Raw genomic sequence first — 15848 nt, forward strand, 5'->3', positions numbered from 1 at the left:
ATGATTAATTATGTCAACTCACAACCCCTATTCGAATACACACGGGAAGAATCATTGTAACTTTCAAACAAAAATATTAACAATGTTAGGAATGTTACGCATGTGAACTAAAAATAGATAGAATGTAGTGGTAGGAGACCATGCAAAGTATTCTTTTGTATCGGGTTCAAATCCAAACGAAGTTTTCCGATTCTTTGGGAGATGTAATTTGTTCAAAAGTACTATAATTTTTTAAATTATAAAATAAATAAATAGCGTAAATACACCAGAAGTTTCAAGATAATCAGGTTGTCCACATATATTCTTACCACTTCTATATTGTGATATTGTATTTTTTAAGATTTTAAATAAAATTATTAAATGTCTCTGTAAAATGGGGCATTCCACAATAAAATTAAATTTAAATTTGTCTCCCATTATAAAATTTCGGGTTCGCTGCTGCTCTATTAATAGATCATTAAATTAAATTCAAACGTGTTTTTCTGGACCCTTACTGTATGTTTTTTTCGGATATTCGGAGACGGGTGATGGTTTAGGATTTATTCGGTGCCAAAATTTTTTTTGATCTAAACCTCCTTGTTTTAAACTATATATTGTCCGTCGAATTTAGATGGAAATTGCATATACATGTACGTATGTGTGTGTATATATATATGTATATCTGTGTGTAGTGTAAGCGTGTGTGTGTATATATTGTCCCCACCACAGCAGAGTTGGAACACTCGCATTACAATATCCAGATGGCGTCTCAGGTGGTAATTCCCTTCTCTCTCTGTTCGCTTTGTTGTTTCTTCCTCCAAGTTCCATCTTCCGACCAAAAGAAAATTTGATCTTTGTGATTGCAGGTGTTGGTGGAAGAGAAGTCAGTTGTCAGAATCCTCACTCTGAACAGACCCAAGCAGTTGAATGTCCTCACTTCTCCCATGGTCTCACACCTATGATCTGTCTTCCTCTTGTTTTTGTTTTTTGGATGTGCTGATTTTTTTTCTTACCATCTATGGTTGTTTCACTGTTTCTTCTGTCCGGAGATTTCTCGGCTGCTGGAACTGTTCCTTTCATATCAGAAAAACCCTAATGTAAAGCTCATCATCCTCAAGGTATAATTCATCTCTCTCTATATATATTGAAGTCGGTCTCTCATACCTTCTTTTTTTAAAAAAACAATTAGATATTAATTGTTTCCATGCTTGCAGGGACAAGGGAGGGCGTTTTGTGCTGGTGGCGATGTTATATCCTGTGTCAACGATATAAGACGAGGTATACATATAGATATATATATGTATATGTTACTATGTTAGTCTCATTGCTGAGTTATTACATGCCATTACCCATTTTCTTCTCCGCCAAGTTAGGGACTTTCTTTCTATGGGAATATATAGGTTGCTGGAGGCTAGCTACCGATTTCATGTACAAGCAATATGTACTCGATTATGTTATCGCAACGTCTCCCAAACCGCAGGTCGGAATGCGTGTTCTTATTTTATAAAATGTGATCCATGCTGCTTTGAAAATTTAGTGATTGAGAATTAATTTGTAGGTTTCGATTATGGACGGCATCGTCATGGGAGGTGGTGCTGGCATCTCCATACATGGTAGATTCCGGATTGCAACAGAGAACACGGTATCATTTTTTATCCTTCTAAGCTTCTATTGTAATGGAGAATATATATATATATATATATTTATTTACACCTTTTGATGATGAGTTCTTTCAAGGTCTTTGCCATGCCCGAGGCAGCTCTCGGACACTTTGCAGATGTAGGTGCATCCTACTTCTTGTCAAGGCTCCCTGGTTTTTTTGGTAATACATATGTAGACAAGTTTTTCCATTTTCATTTTCATTTTCATTTTTTTTGCAGTTCTTTAATTAAACCATAGAATGGATAATCGTTTCGTTCTCATGTTGTCGTCTTGTCTAGGGGAATATCTCGGCCTCGCAGGGGCAAGGCTAGACGGCGCCGAAATGCTTGCCTCTGGCCTTGCTACTCATTTTGTCCCTTCCATGGTATGGTTTTTTTTTTTTTTTTTTTTGTCCGACTTTTAATTCTCGTATGTAGATGTGCGCGAATATGGTTTTGTATAACTCATTTACATTTGTGTATTGCCATGCACCATATTATGCCTGCTCTGCATGTACGTAAATTCCTTCCATGGTTTGGTTTTTTTTTTTTTTTTTTTTGTCCGACTTTTAATTCTCGTATGTAGATGTGCGCGAATATGGTTTTGTATAACTCATTTACATTTGTGTATTGCCATGCACCATATTATGCCTGCTCTGCATGTACGTAAATTCGAATGATTTGCATATGTTTTGCTTACATATGATCTTCCTCTGTAACCACAGAGATTGAAAGAGTTAACAGAAGATCTATGTGGGTCCGGAGCAAGCGATGCCGCCTCGATCTCGAAGATTATCGACACATATACTCAGCAGCCCCATCTGAAAGATTCGAGCGCTTATCACAGGTAAGTCTTGAACGTCAGTCCGTTATATAATCACGTATAGCTTAGAAAATTATCGGTTTATAGTTGTGTGTCAGTCCATATAATTATAGCCCTTAATCACATCCTCCAACCCTAATTAGATATGTTTAATGCATATTGAATAATGCTGTAAGGTCAGGAAAAGAACGAGTGGTACAGACTATGCTAACATTTCCATGGTTAATTTCCCTAACAGGTTGGATGTTATTGACAAGTGCTTCTCGAGGAACACCGTCGAAGAAATTATATTTGCACTTGTAAGCTTCTCCCCTTTGTCAATAATACGTAGCACCTCAAATGCTTATAACATTTCCTTTGATAACAAGCCAGCAACATGTGTTCTGTAGGAGAGGGAGATCGCTCATAAAACCGACGATTGGGTCTCGAGAACAATTTTGTCAATGAAGAAGGCTTCCCCGATTAGCCTTAAGATCACTCTTAGATCGGTAAGGATCTCGCCACCACGTCTTGAATCCGAATCAGACAGGAATCTGTTCTTCTCATACCGCACCCGACAATGCGTGCAATTGCAGATAAGAGAAGGGCGGGCGCTTGGGATTGGGCAGTGCCTTATCCGTGAGTTTAGGATAACATCTCAGGTGATTAAGGGAGATATAAGCAAGGATCTTATCGAGGTTCGCCCCACCAATCCATAGAATATATGATCCCCCATTTGAAACCATATCTTTATTAACAACTATCGAATAATAATAAAAACCCTAATCATGCATGCAGGGCTGCAGGGCTATATTGATAGAAAAAGATAATAACCCAAAGGTAAATAAAGAGACTTGCGTAATTAATTCCTTAATCAAGATTATTGATATAGAAACGCCATTATGTAACAGTGGGAGCCGTCGAGACTGGAGGACGTTACAGAGAGAATGGTGGAGAAATACTTCCAGAGATTGGAGGATGATGGTTGGGAGGATCTCAAGCTTCCACCTATACCTAACTCACATCCTCCATTAATCTCCAAATTGTGACATGGCATGAATAATAACCCGTGGCATGAATAGTAATAACCCGTACGTGGGGAACCTATAAAATTACTCCATTGGCTACTCATATGTAAAACTAAATATATTAAATAAATATTAAAGAAAAGATAATAATTAATAGTGTGTATCGTATAAACTTATTGCTCGACTCTGTATAATATATTTGTATTTTGAAACTTATGTAAAAATAAATATTTTAAAACTGCTCGTATACGTATATGGATGTACATGTACACGGGGCCGTCTCAAAAATATTTGGGGCCCTGTACAAATATTTAAAAAATTTTCATATTGTGAAAAATATTAATATAAATGATTATAATCTAAAAATAAAAAATGATTTGATAATAACATGAATTTGATGTGATTTGCATTTATGTAATTTGCATTTTTTTTGTAATTTTCATTTTTCAAATTGAATATTTATATATTTATGTAATTTGCATTTTTTTTGGAAATTTATGTTATATGTAATACTTATTTTGGTGGGATTTTTTTTTTAGTAAAGAGAGAGAGAGTGAGCCGGAGTTCAGGGCCTTCCTAAACCACTCACTCTCTTTGATTTTTATTCAATTCTGAGCGTTTGGGCCGAAAGGGAACATTTACAAAGCCATGGCATGCGGGTTTAACACCATGCATTAAATTTCCACATATTTAAATAATATTCATTGTTAGAATTAATATTATTAATATGCGGTCCATGTAATGGGATTTCACACTTGGATATTAAATTGACTATTTGATAGATGAAAATCTAATAGAGAACTAAAGCAATAAAATTATTAATAATATTTGTCCAAAGAACTAGGTCTTTTAATAATCCTATAAAAAGGGACATTAAATAGTTGCAGCTTTTGTTCATCCAATTTTTTTTTAATAGAAATGGAGAAACGAGAGAAGAAAAAAAAAACTAACTTGGTCTGAAAATATTTTACTGTGTAAGATTGATTTACTACAAGTAATATATATAGTTTATCAAATTAAAAAATTTCGTGAATGGAGATGGAAAATTTCTCTCGTTCGACAGTATTATATTTGCGATTTCCACACAATGTTTTTGTCAAATTTTTGGCATCCGATAAATGTTTTCGTGAATGGGTGGAAACATGGAAGACGGGAAAATGAAAAAATACAAGTTAACATGTAACATGTTTAATAAGGAATATTATCATTGTAAAAATTCGTATCTCCGAAATTATTTTTTTTTATAAAATTTAGATTACAAAAAATAGAAATTTGATTGTAAGCTAAATCTATATTATTATTAGTTATTTAAGACAGAGATGAAATATTTTGTTTTCACGACACATTGAATACTTTTGAGATTACATTTACTATTTCTTAACCTATTTCTAACTAAGAAAAAAAATGATAATTAAGATTTTGTAAAAAAAAAAAATTTAATTTTGAAAAAATGCTTTAGTGAAAAATCAACTAAAAACCAAAAACTCAATTTTTTGGATTTACAAACATTACAAAAACCAAAATTTCAAAATTCAAAATTCAAAATAAAAGCTATATATGGCCTTTCATCACATAAATGTTGCAACATCAATGCATGGCAACGTACAAATAACTGTTTTGCTATCCCGCAAAAGCCATGGCATTTGAAAAGTAAAGGCAATTCAAAGTTTGAAGACACAAACGTACGTAATGATAATTCCATTGTTTTTTTTTTTTGGGAGGATGTCTTAATTTCACAAATTTGAGATTTTGGGAGGATGCAAGTTATAAGGTCTCGTTGGAAACTCTATATCCTGCCATCCATCATCTTCCAATCGCTCGAAGTATTGATCTACCATTGCCTCTCTCACGTCTTCCAGTCTCGACGGCTTCCACTGTACATATGTATATACGTATGAATGTATATGCGTGTGTATATATAAATGGACATAAGCTCGAGAGGTGTCTCTTTTACTTACCTTAGGGCTATTATCCTTGTCTGTCAATATAGCTCTGCAACCCTGCATGCATGCATGCATGCGAGGGTTTTTAATCACTGGATACAGTTAATTAAAAAACCAAGATAATATAAGTAGGAAAGGTGGCAAACCTCGACAAGATCCTTGCTTATATCTCCCTTAAACACATGAGATGTTATCCTAAACTCACGGATAAGGCACTGCCCAATCCCAAGCGCTCGCCCTTCTCTTATCTGTAATTACACACATTGTCGGGTTCGATATGAGACGGATAAATTCCTGTCTGATTCGGACTCAAGCCGTGGCGGTGAGATCCTTACCGATCTAAGAGTGATCTTAAGGCTAGTCGGGGAAGCCTTCTTCATTGACGAAATTGTTTTCGAGACCCAATCGTCGGTTTTATGAGCGATCTCCCTCTCCTACAGAACATTATGTTGTTGGCTTGTTATCAAAGGAAATGTTATAAGCATATGAGTTGCAAAGGGAGAAGGTTACAAGTGCAAATATAATTTCTTCGACCGTATTCTTCGAGAAGCACTTGTCAATAACATCCATCCTGTTAGGGAAACCATGGAAATGTTAGCACAGTCTGTACCATTTGTTCTTTTCCTGACTTTACAACATTATTCAATATGCATTAGACATCTGATTAGGGTTGGAACATGTGATTAAGGACACACACCGATATTTTTCTAAGCTATATGGATTATATAATGGGCTGTAACGTTCACGACTTACCTGTGATAAGCGCTCGACTCTTTGAGATGAGGCTGCTGAGTATATGTGTCGATAATCTTTGAGATCGAGGCGGCATCACTCGCTCCGGACCCGCAAAGATCTTCTATTAACTCTTTCGATCTCTGTGGTTACAGAGGAAGATCGTATGTAAGCATAACATATGCCAATCATCCGAATTTACGTACATGCAGAGCAGGCATAATATGGTGCATGGCAATACACAAATGTATAATTGAATTAGTTCAAGAGTCAAATTAAGATTGGTTCATCAGAGGAATGTCCAAATAATAATTTGGACACAGCTTGGACTTTACTAGCTATTTGAATAGATAACTTCTGGCCTTGTGGATTCATATTAATTATAATGGCCAAGTTAAATGGACGAGAATAATCGATAATTCGTTACTGATATGAAGCCAACTCGTGACTCTTTCTCTGATAATTTTTTTGTGGTAACATTTTTTACACTTTGAATTCGATTAATTAGTTTTATTTCATCCTTGTTAATCATGTCATCATTATAAAATTGACCCTCTACGATATTGTAAGAGTTTTATATAGCCAACGATTCTAATTTAAATGAATTATACAACACCATACTCGCTTACGTCTACGTACGAGAATTTAAAGTAGGACAAAAACAAAAAAAAAAACCATACCATGGAAGGGACAAAGTGAGTACCAAGACCAGAGGCAAGCATTTCGGCGCCATCCAGCCTTGCCCCTGCGAGGCCGAGATATTCCCCTAGACAAGACGACAATATGGGAACAAAGTGATTATCCATTCTATGGTTAATTAAAGAACTTGCAAAAAAATGAAAAACTTGTCCATGTATTACCAAAAAAGCCAGGGAGCCTTGACAAGAAGTAGGACGCACCTACATCTGCAAAGTGTCCGAGAGCTGCCTCGGGCATTGCAAAGACCTTGAAAGAACTCATCAAGAGGTGTATATACATATATATTCTCCATTACAATAGAAGCTTAGAAGTATAAAAATGATACCGTGTTCTCTGTAGCAATCCGGAATCTACCATGTACGGAGATGCCAGCACCACCTCCCATGACGATGCCGTCCATAATCGAGACCTACAAATAGTTCTTAAATCACTAAATTATCAAAGCAACTTGGATCACATTTTATAAAATAAGAACACGCATGCCGACCTGTGGTTTGCCATATGTTGCCATAACGTAATCGAGTGCATATTCCTTGTACATGAAATCGGCAGCTAGCCTCCAGCAACCTATATACATTTCCATAGAAAGAAAGTCCCTAACTTGTGGGTACTGGCATGTAATTACTCAGCAAGGAGACTAACATATACATACATATACATATATGTATACCTCGTCTTATATCGTTGACACAAGCTATAACATCGCCACCAGCACAAAATGCTCTCCCTTGTCCCTGCAATCATGGAAACAATTAATATCTAATTTTTTTAAAAAAAAAGTATGAGAGACCAACTTCAATACACAGAGAGACGGATGGATTACCTTGAGGATGATGAGCTTTACATTAGGGTCCTCCTCATATGAAAGGAACAGTTCCAGCAGCCGAGAAATCTCCGGACACAAACAGTGAAACAACCATAGATGGTAAGAAAAAAATCGGCACATCAAAAAAAAAAAAAAAAAAAAAAAAAAAAAAAAGAGGAAGATGAAGACAGATCATAGTTGAGAGACCATGGGAGAAGTGAGGGCATTCAACTGCTTCGGTCTGTTCAGAGTGAGGATTCTGACATCTGACTTCTCTTCCACCAACATCATCTGTAATCACAAAGATTTGTTTTAAAAAAAAAAATTGGTCGGAAGATGGAATTTGGAGGAAGAAACAACAAAGCGAACAGAGAGAGAAGGGAACAACCTGAGACGCCATCTGGATATTGTAATGCGAGTGTTCCAACTCTGCTGTGGTGGGACAATATATATACACACATGCTTACACTACACACAGATATACATATATATATACACACACATACGTACATGTATATGCAATTTCCATCTAAATTCGATGGACAATATATAGTTTAAAACAAGGAGGTTTGGACAAAATATTTTATATTTTTTTGGCACCGAAATAAATCCTAAACCATCACCCGTCTCCGAATATTCAGAAAAAAACATACAGTAAGTGTCCAGAAAAACACGTTGATCTATACGTCGTTTCTGGTACATATGTTCTACTCGTATACCTAAACAATTTAATGATCTACTAATAGAGCAGCAGCGAACCCGAAAATTTTATAATGGGAGACAAATTTAAATTTAATTTTATAGTGGAAGGCCCAATTTTACAAACGAAGACATTTAATAATTTTATTTAAATTTTTAAAAAATACAATATCACAATATGAAAGCTGTAAAAATCTGGACGACCTGATTATGTAGAAGCTTCAGATGTATTTACATTCCATCTCTTTTTTTTTATATAATTGGAAGATCACGAAGAATTTCACCCAACTAAACCTTCCACATCACCGGAGAAGTCCGTTTTGATTTGAACCATAGATAAGATCATACTTTGTATATTCTCCTATCATTATATATCCTATCTATTTGTAGTTCACATGCGGAACATTCCTAACATTATCATTATTTTTGTACGAAAGTTACAATGATCCTTCCGGTGTGTATTCGAGTAGGGTTGACATAATTAATCATAAAATTTAAAAAATATTTGTTATAAGTATAATTTTTTAAAATACTAATAAAAGTACTTCCAATTAAATGATTAGTCATAAAAACTCAGCTAGTCATTTAAAATAGACTTCTTTTGGCATTCTACATTTAAAACACGTTATTTAATTAAAAGTCAGCCTTTAACATCTAACAAACTAGTGATGTTGAGAATTGTAACTATAAACTTCATGTTTAAAGTTGTACTAATAGAATTTTTTAAAAATATATTTTTCTCGAACCTTGTGTCTATAAACGATATTCTATAAAGGAGGACCCACGTATTTATATTTTTAAATTGATCATTTTTAATACTGAAAACGATACCACAAAATATGAATTTATTTTAGTGTGTATATATATATATGGATCACGAAGCTGCATTGATATGCCTGTCTTATTTATTTAGAAAACAATCTGTTAAATATCAATTTATTTTAGTGTGTATAATAGAAGTTTATTTGGTGTACGACCATCATCCGTCTTTTTTTTATGCGTAAAACCCTAAAAAAATCTCTAACTTGTAAAAAAAAAAATTGCAAAAATATATACAAATAAATTTTCAACTTGAAAAGTTGTCATTCAATCTCCAAACTTATAACATGTCACTGAATAAAACCTCGAATATACAAATTGTTACTCTAATAAATCTTTGACCAGTTTGATTACAATTTCAGGCGATCGGAAATCCATGTATTGACGGATTGTTGATTTTAGCTGATGTGTCATTTTTTAAATTAAAATTATTGATGTATATAAGCTGACATCAATAATCCGTCAATACATAGATTTCCGGTCGCCTGATATTGTGGTCAAACCGGTCAAAGATTTATTAGAATAACAATTTGCATATCGGAGGTTTTATATGTTACAAGTTTAGAAATTGAATAACAACTTTTCAAGTTGAAAATTTTTTATATATATTTTTACTTGGAGATTTTTTTAAGGATTTTAGACTTTTTATTATTATTATTCATTTCCCCTTTGTCCACACTGTAGCGTACATTAGCCTTCTTTGTCATTACATCTCTTGTCGGCATACTTTTTTTTTTTATCTTTACTCGTCTTTAATTTTGTTTATTCAGAAAAAAATTCATATTTTTTTACTCAACTTAAAAATAAAAAGAACGAAAAACTCAGGCGACCCGATGTATATATATTGCGTTATTTGCTTAAGATCTTAAAGTAAAACAATGATTAAACTAAAGTAAAACAAGGACTTGTATAAAAAGGAAAATTTTATATTCCTATAGTTGATATTTTGATCTACGATCAATTATAGAAATCTCTCAAGAGCAGTCGATGCATTTACTAATGGAAAATATGGAGAAAAATAAAAGTGGAATCAATAATTTGACTAAGGGTCATTGTTAATCTTGATTAAGCACATGATGAGTACCTTATCTTGGAAGTAAGGAGTTTCTCTGGTACCTACCATGGAACTTGGAAGGTTCAATAATTTGATTAAGGGTCATTGTTAATCTTGATTAAGCAGTGATGACGAGAGGCGGACCAAAAACAAAATTGTAAACGAGGACAATAATTTTATTATAAAATATTTTATTATGGGGCATTATACAATTTTATTTAAGATTTTATAAAATTAATAAAAAAAACTAAAAAAAAAATATTTGCACATTTGTGACCTATGACCCCATATTACTATACAAATAGGTATGCCTGCCTTTGGTGATGACCACTCCAAATAAAAGTGCATGGAGGGGTTCAAGGCAAAAAATATATAAATATCATTAACATTTAAATAAAAATATAATAATTATATGACTAAGCCATGTTGCGAAACAAAAAAAAAAAAGAGGCCTGCTTGCCATATAAATATACTACTCTTGTTGGGATTGTTTGTGTTACAATTTAAAACAAATTTAAATGTTTAAATACCTAGTCATTATTTAACATTTGGTCGGTGAAAAAAAGAAAGACTGACTAGGCATGTTGATAAATATAAAATCATATAGTTGTGTAATTTAAAATTTTTCATTTTTTTTAAAACAGTTTTCTCTAGAGGAAGCAGTTCGCACATCATGAAGTTCACGCAACATGTTTTACTTTTATTTTTTTTTTTGTTGCACGCCATCTCATGTGAACTCATGCAACATGTTTCATTTTCGTTTTTGTTGTAAGAGAACTCATGCAACTTTTTTTTTGGTAATCCGGAGGTTCACCGGACTTTTGGCCCAACTACATTTTCCAGAGTAACGGGTTAACCCATGTGAATTCCCCTTCCACTTGAAGTTAGTACGTAATTTTTTTCCCTTTCCTAATTATTTTATCCAATATTGAGCTGCGTTTAGAAAAAAAAAATGTGTTAAATGCATTGATACAAAATTCATTGGAATCTCTCATTTCACGTCTATTCTTACAGCTTTCTTTGTTGTTACATCACTCTAATCGAGCCCACTTTCTTTGACCTTTACTTCGCCTTAGTTTGTCTTGAAACATTGTTATTTAAAGACGACGTTCTCATCGCGTGAAGGCATTGTCCGTTTAGGAGCCCCTAGTTCGGATCTATTTGGCCTAAAGTTAACTGCATAATCATACTCTACGTACAGACATGGAGCCAAGGTGGAGCCTTCAAGGCAAGACTGCTCTTGTCACTGGTGGAGCAAGAGGGCTAGGGTTCGTCCTTCTTTAATTTATTCGTTTCTTAATCATATTGTACAGTGTTCTGCTTTTAGTTAAAATCCTGCAATGTTCAACACAATTACAGCTTTTTTTTTTAAATGTTGTTTTCATGGTTATAGTTAATATCCACATATTTTAGATAGATCATCTGTCTTTTACGTGACCGGAAAACATTTCAAAAATGTTCTTACGTACAGACATGCCATAGTGGAGGAACTAGCTGGGTTAGGGGCAATAGTCCACATGTGCGACAAGTCCGAAGCTCATCTAAACCAAAGTTTACGCGAATGGGAAGAGAAGGGCCTTCAAGTAAGTGGCTCACTCTGTGATGTATCTTCTCGGCCCGCAAGAGAGAAGCTGATGCAGACCGTCTCCTCTCTATTCGGTGGCAAACTCAACATTCTCGCAAGTGTCGTCTCACACACTAACTAGGATGATTTCTACAAATATGTTATTTGTTTAAAAACATTTGGCCAAGGTTTCCCCTTTCTTGATGTAGATAAACAACGTTGGCATATGTGTTGCAAAGCCGACGGTAGAAATGACGGCAGAAGATTTCTCGTTTCAGATGGCTATGAATTTCGAGTCGGCTTACCATCTATGCCAGCTCGCTCACCCTCTCTTGAAGGCTTCGGGCTATGGAAGCATCGTCTTCAACTCTTCTATCGGCGGCGTTGTGTCATGCATTCTCGGATCCATCTATGGTGCAACAAAAGGTACTCCAACCAACGAATTTATTGCTATTAAAATAAATAAAACAGACCAAGAGATCGCGCCCTAGTATGTATGTATGTATGTATGAAAATGTAATATTGTAACCACGTGAATACAGGAGCCATGAACCAGTTGGCAAAAAATCTAGCATGCGAGTGGGCAAGGGACAACATAAGGACAAATTCGGTCGCTCCTGGTGTCGTTGAAACTCCTATGACTGAAACAGTAACCAAAACACACTTCCCTGCACTACACTAATCTTTGTTTTCCTCCACTAATTAAATCTCTTTCTGAAAATTAATATGTAGTTTCTCGGTTACGAAGAATTCACGGAGACTGTGGTCTCGAGAACTCCATTAGGCCGTCTTGGAGAGGCGAAGGAGGTTTCATCGCTCGTGGCGTTCCTGTGTATGCCGGCGGCTTCTTACATAACTGGTCAAACTGTTTGTGTTGATGGAGGTCTCACCATCAATGGCTTCTCCTACCACCCGACGGCGTGACGCGTGAAGCCGATTACTTTCTTCCTCGAACAACGACATGGTTATGTAATATTTGGATACACAAATAAACAAGTGAATCAAAATAATATGTTTTTTTTTATAATCCGGAAGTTCACCGGATCTTTGGTCCGACTACATCTCCCAGAGGAGCGGGGAAGCCTATGTGAATGCCCCTCCCAACGTTTGGATTTGAACCCAGAATGAGAGCATGTTTTGCATGTTCTCTCACCACTAGGCCACCCAATCAAAATAATATGTTCAAAGAGGCTGAAACTGTTTGAAACCAATATGGTGTAATGGTTTGTAGTTGGATGTTTTGGACATTCCTTGTTAAAACCGTGTACGAAATCTACTTCTGATATCAAATTTTGAAAATCCTTTCGGAGCATTGTATTGGAGAGATCCAAATATTTTAATAAATTCATGATTACTGGATTTTTAACACATAATAGCAATAAATGAAATTAAACCCAAGGACAAAAAATTAAAAGCTTAGCGTAAATAAGAGAATGGAAGAAACTCTCCGATACAAAGTATAGCACAAAATTGATGGAATCAGACGGTAGATAGAAGGTCAACAGAGGCGACCGGAGAACACATTACGGACACGTACTGACGTGGCAACACAATAACCGTCGATCTAAATATTTGCCACAACCTTATCCTAGACGCGTCGCATGTGATCTCATATCGCCCCTATCGAGACTCGAGCTCCACAGCCACTCGAAAATTTCTCCGTTACATTAGCTTCCTTACATTGGGAAAAAAAAATCCCAGTTTCTTCGTATAATCGAATATGAAGAGCTAAAAAAATGTCGAAAACAATTAAAATTGTGGTACATGCGTCACTTGGAAGCAGATTCGAGGGTTGGACAACGTCGTATAAAAATAAAGGGCGAAATTGTAACTTCGTTTAAAATAAAAGGCCTTACATGCAACATAGCAACGCAACGGACTTCCAATTAATATAATATAATGAATTGAAATGCTTTTGGTTAAAATACAAAGTTAAATTCCCAAAAAAATCATCCGATAACTAACAAATTCATCATGAACTTTTTAAAACCGTCGATTTCATTGAATTTGAATTTTTTTCTAAAAAATCATTCAAAATTTTAATTTTAATAAATCTTTCATTGGTACTGAATTAAGTTTGACACGTAGACATAAAATGCTTATGTGTTACCTATGTAGCATGTACTAACTCGTCAAGTAGGATACACGTCATATTAATAGTATAAAATGTAAAAATATATAAAAAAATATAAAAATATAAAATTGTAAAAATTTGAAAAAATTGTAAAAAATTTGTAAACAAATTGTAAGAATTGTAAAAATTATAAAGAAATTGTAAAAATTTTGAAAACCGATTTAAAAATCTCTACTTTATCCCGATATTTACAACTTTTTTTTATGAAATCAGTTTTTCAATTGCCATTCCTTTCATATATATAATCCCACCAATTATATTTATATATAATTTTTATACAATTTTTTACAATTTTTTACAATGTTTTTACAATTTCTTTACATTTTTTACAGTTTTTTACAATGTTTTCACAATTTTTACAATTTTTGAAAATTTTGCAAATTTCAATTTTTACAATTTTTTACAATTTTTTAATTTTTTTTTATAATTTTTAGTATTAATATGACGTGAATCCTACGTAGCGAGTTAGTATATGCCACGTAAACGCAACATAAGTGTTTTATGTCTACGTGTCAAATTTAATTCACCGCCAATTAGGGGTGGCCATTTCGGTTATGAACCGAATAACCGAGTCGAACTGAACAGAATAAGACATAACCGTATCCGAATCGAAACCGAATGGTTATGATTTCCTTAAATCCGAAAAATCGAAACTGAAATCGAATTGAACCGAATAAAAAATAACAGAGAGAAAAATTAAACTTTTTACCAAAATCGAACCGAATCCGAATCGAAAAATAACCGAATCGAATCGAACTTTATATAAAAACCGAATGGTTATAATTTTTCTATAACTGAAATAACCGAACACGAATATAACCGAACCGAACCCGAATAGAAACCCGAATTGGCCACCCCTAGCACCAATGAGGAATTTGTTAAAATTCAAATTGTGAATGATTTTTTAGAAAAAAATTACAAATTCAATATGAATATGTAAAAGTTCGTGATGAATGTGTTAATTATCTCTAAATTAGATGATTTTTTTAGGAATTTCCTAAATAAAAATATTTAAATTATTATAATTACGCAGAAATTACATGTGCAATAAAAACTTAAATTAATAAATCACATATACATATATATATATAATGTTTTTATACATATATATTTTGAAAATTTTATTTATACGTTTTAATCCCTTGTAAACATTTTAAAAATGGATTCGAACCATTTCGAACTAAAATTAGTTATGAAAACGTCATTTAATACTTGAACATCATGCATTTAAAAATAAAAATGATGTATTTCTTACATTGATATTCCAATTAATGACCAACTATATGGGTTGAATAATAAACCAACATTATGCTTTATTGATTGATACATTGTGGTTTTGAATATACACGTGGAATAAAATACGCAATATTTTTAATTCCTCATATTATATATACTCTACATTAATCTTAATTATCTAATATGCTATAGAGAGATGTTATATCGTATTTTTTTATCCAAATAAATTATAAATTTTCACTAATTTACAAATAACTGATAATTTTTTGTTAAAATTTTAAATTAACTATAAGCTTGTATATATAAAAAAAATCAAAAAACGGCATCGGCTATACACACTACAAGAAACATCAAAATTTGCGACAGAAAAATCTGTCGCAAATACAAAAGAATATCTGTCGCAATTACAAATTTGCAACAGATTGCGACATAATCATTTCTGTCAGTATATTGTTGTCGTAAAAGTTTGCCGGTCGTTAATCTGTCGCAAAGTTGCGACGGACAAAATCCGAGTTTTGCGATAGAATTGCGACAGAAAAATCTGTCGCAAATATCTTTTTTAATATTTTTAAAAAAACAAAAAAAATCTATGTTTACTACGGATTTGCGACAGAAAAATCCGTCGCAAATATTTTTTTTAATTTAAAAAAAATATAAAAAATATATTATACATATACACATATATACGTATATTCACATACACATATACGCATA

The 15848-nt window shown here is 33.7% G+C and overlaps 3 protein-coding genes across 6 annotated transcripts; 2 read left to right on the top strand and 1 right to left on the bottom strand.

Annotated features, from left to right (window-relative positions):
• The first annotated feature begins 600 nt into the window (after positions 1-600).
• LOC104800450 (probable 3-hydroxyisobutyryl-CoA hydrolase 3) lies at positions 601-3672 on the top strand. 2 transcript variants are annotated; one of them, XM_010523248.2, is made up of 14 exons: positions 601-755; positions 846-926; positions 1029-1097; positions 1194-1257; positions 1380-1459; positions 1538-1621; positions 1717-1801; positions 1920-2005; positions 2345-2466; positions 2681-2741; positions 2832-2930; positions 3018-3119; positions 3220-3261; positions 3333-3672. In XM_010523248.2, the coding sequence occupies exons 1-14, from the start codon at positions 741-743 to the stop codon at positions 3468-3470; spliced, it is 1128 nt and encodes a 375-aa protein (XP_010521550.1). In that variant the 5' UTR covers positions 601-740; the 3' UTR covers positions 3471-3672. The 2 variants fall into 2 exon arrangements, with proteins under 2 accessions (XP_010521550.1, XP_010521551.1); XM_010523249.2 differs by having other exon boundaries at positions 601-752.
• Positions 3673-4987: 1315 nt separating this feature from the next.
• LOC104800451 (probable 3-hydroxyisobutyryl-CoA hydrolase 3) lies at positions 4988-8636 on the bottom strand. Its single transcript, XM_010523252.2, has 15 exons — positions 8532-8636; positions 8017-8057; positions 7836-7919; positions 7647-7715; positions 7494-7557; positions 7311-7390; positions 7149-7232; positions 6985-7069; positions 6805-6890; positions 6146-6267; positions 5903-5963; positions 5728-5826; positions 5539-5640; positions 5408-5449; positions 4988-5323 (listed from the first exon to the last, which is right to left on the bottom strand). Exons 2-15 carry the CDS (start codon positions 8026-8028, stop codon positions 5183-5185), a joined length of 1131 nt encoding a protein of 376 aa, XP_010521554.1. The 5' UTR covers positions 8029-8057; positions 8532-8636; the 3' UTR covers positions 4988-5182.
• Positions 8637-11344: 2708 nt separating this feature from the next.
• On the top strand, positions 11345-12975 carry LOC104800455 (tropinone reductase homolog At2g30670-like). Of its 3 annotated transcripts, none has more exons than XM_010523256.1 (5): positions 11345-11468; positions 11672-11879; positions 11974-12190; positions 12307-12413; positions 12497-12975. In XM_010523256.1, the coding sequence occupies exons 1-5, from the start codon at positions 11404-11406 to the stop codon at positions 12686-12688; spliced, it is 789 nt and encodes a 262-aa protein (XP_010521558.1). In that variant the 5' UTR covers positions 11345-11403; the 3' UTR covers positions 12689-12975. The 3 variants fall into 3 exon arrangements, with proteins under 3 accessions (XP_010521558.1, XP_019056572.1, XP_010521559.1); XM_019201027.1 differs by having other exon boundaries at positions 12043-12190; XM_010523257.1 differs by having other exon boundaries at positions 11672-11783.
• The last annotated feature ends 2873 nt before the right edge of the window (positions 12976-15848 follow it).

This window comes from Tarenaya hassleriana, unplaced genomic scaffold, assembly GCF_000463585.1.
Source record: "Tarenaya hassleriana unplaced genomic scaffold, ASM46358v1 Cleome7, whole genome shotgun sequence".
NCBI lineage: Eukaryota > Viridiplantae > Streptophyta > Magnoliopsida > Brassicales > Cleomaceae > Tarenaya > Tarenaya hassleriana.

Excerpts from the sequence above, each read along its gene's own strand:
- LOC104800455 (XM_010523256.1), top strand. The coding sequence starts at position 11,404 with ATGGAGCCAAGGTGGAGCCTTCAAGGCAAGACTGCTCTTGTCACTGGT. Across the intron at positions 11,880-11,973 it reads GTGGCAAACTCAACATTCTC|ATAAACAACGTTGGCATATG; the intron begins GCAAGTGTCGTC and ends TTCTTGATGTAG. Across the intron at positions 12,414-12,496 it reads AAACTCCTATGACTGAAACA|TTTCTCGGTTACGAAGAATT; the intron begins GTAACCAAAACA and ends ATTAATATGTAG.
- LOC104800450 (XM_010523248.2), top strand. Across the intron at positions 1,460-1,537 it reads CAACGTCTCCCAAACCGCAG|GTTTCGATTATGGACGGCAT; the intron begins GTCGGAATGCGT and ends ATTAATTTGTAG. Across the intron at positions 3,262-3,332 it reads AAAAAGATAATAACCCAAAG|TGGGAGCCGTCGAGACTGGA; the intron begins GTAAATAAAGAG and ends ATTATGTAACAG.
- LOC104800451 (XM_010523252.2), bottom strand. Across the intron at positions 5,827-5,902 it reads AAGAAATTATATTTGCACTT|GAGAGGGAGATCGCTCATAA; the intron begins GTAACCTTCTCC and ends AATGTTCTGTAG. Across the intron at positions 5,450-5,538 it reads TAAGCAAGGATCTTGTCGAG|GGTTGCAGAGCTATATTGAC; the intron begins GTTTGCCACCTT and ends GCATGCATGCAG.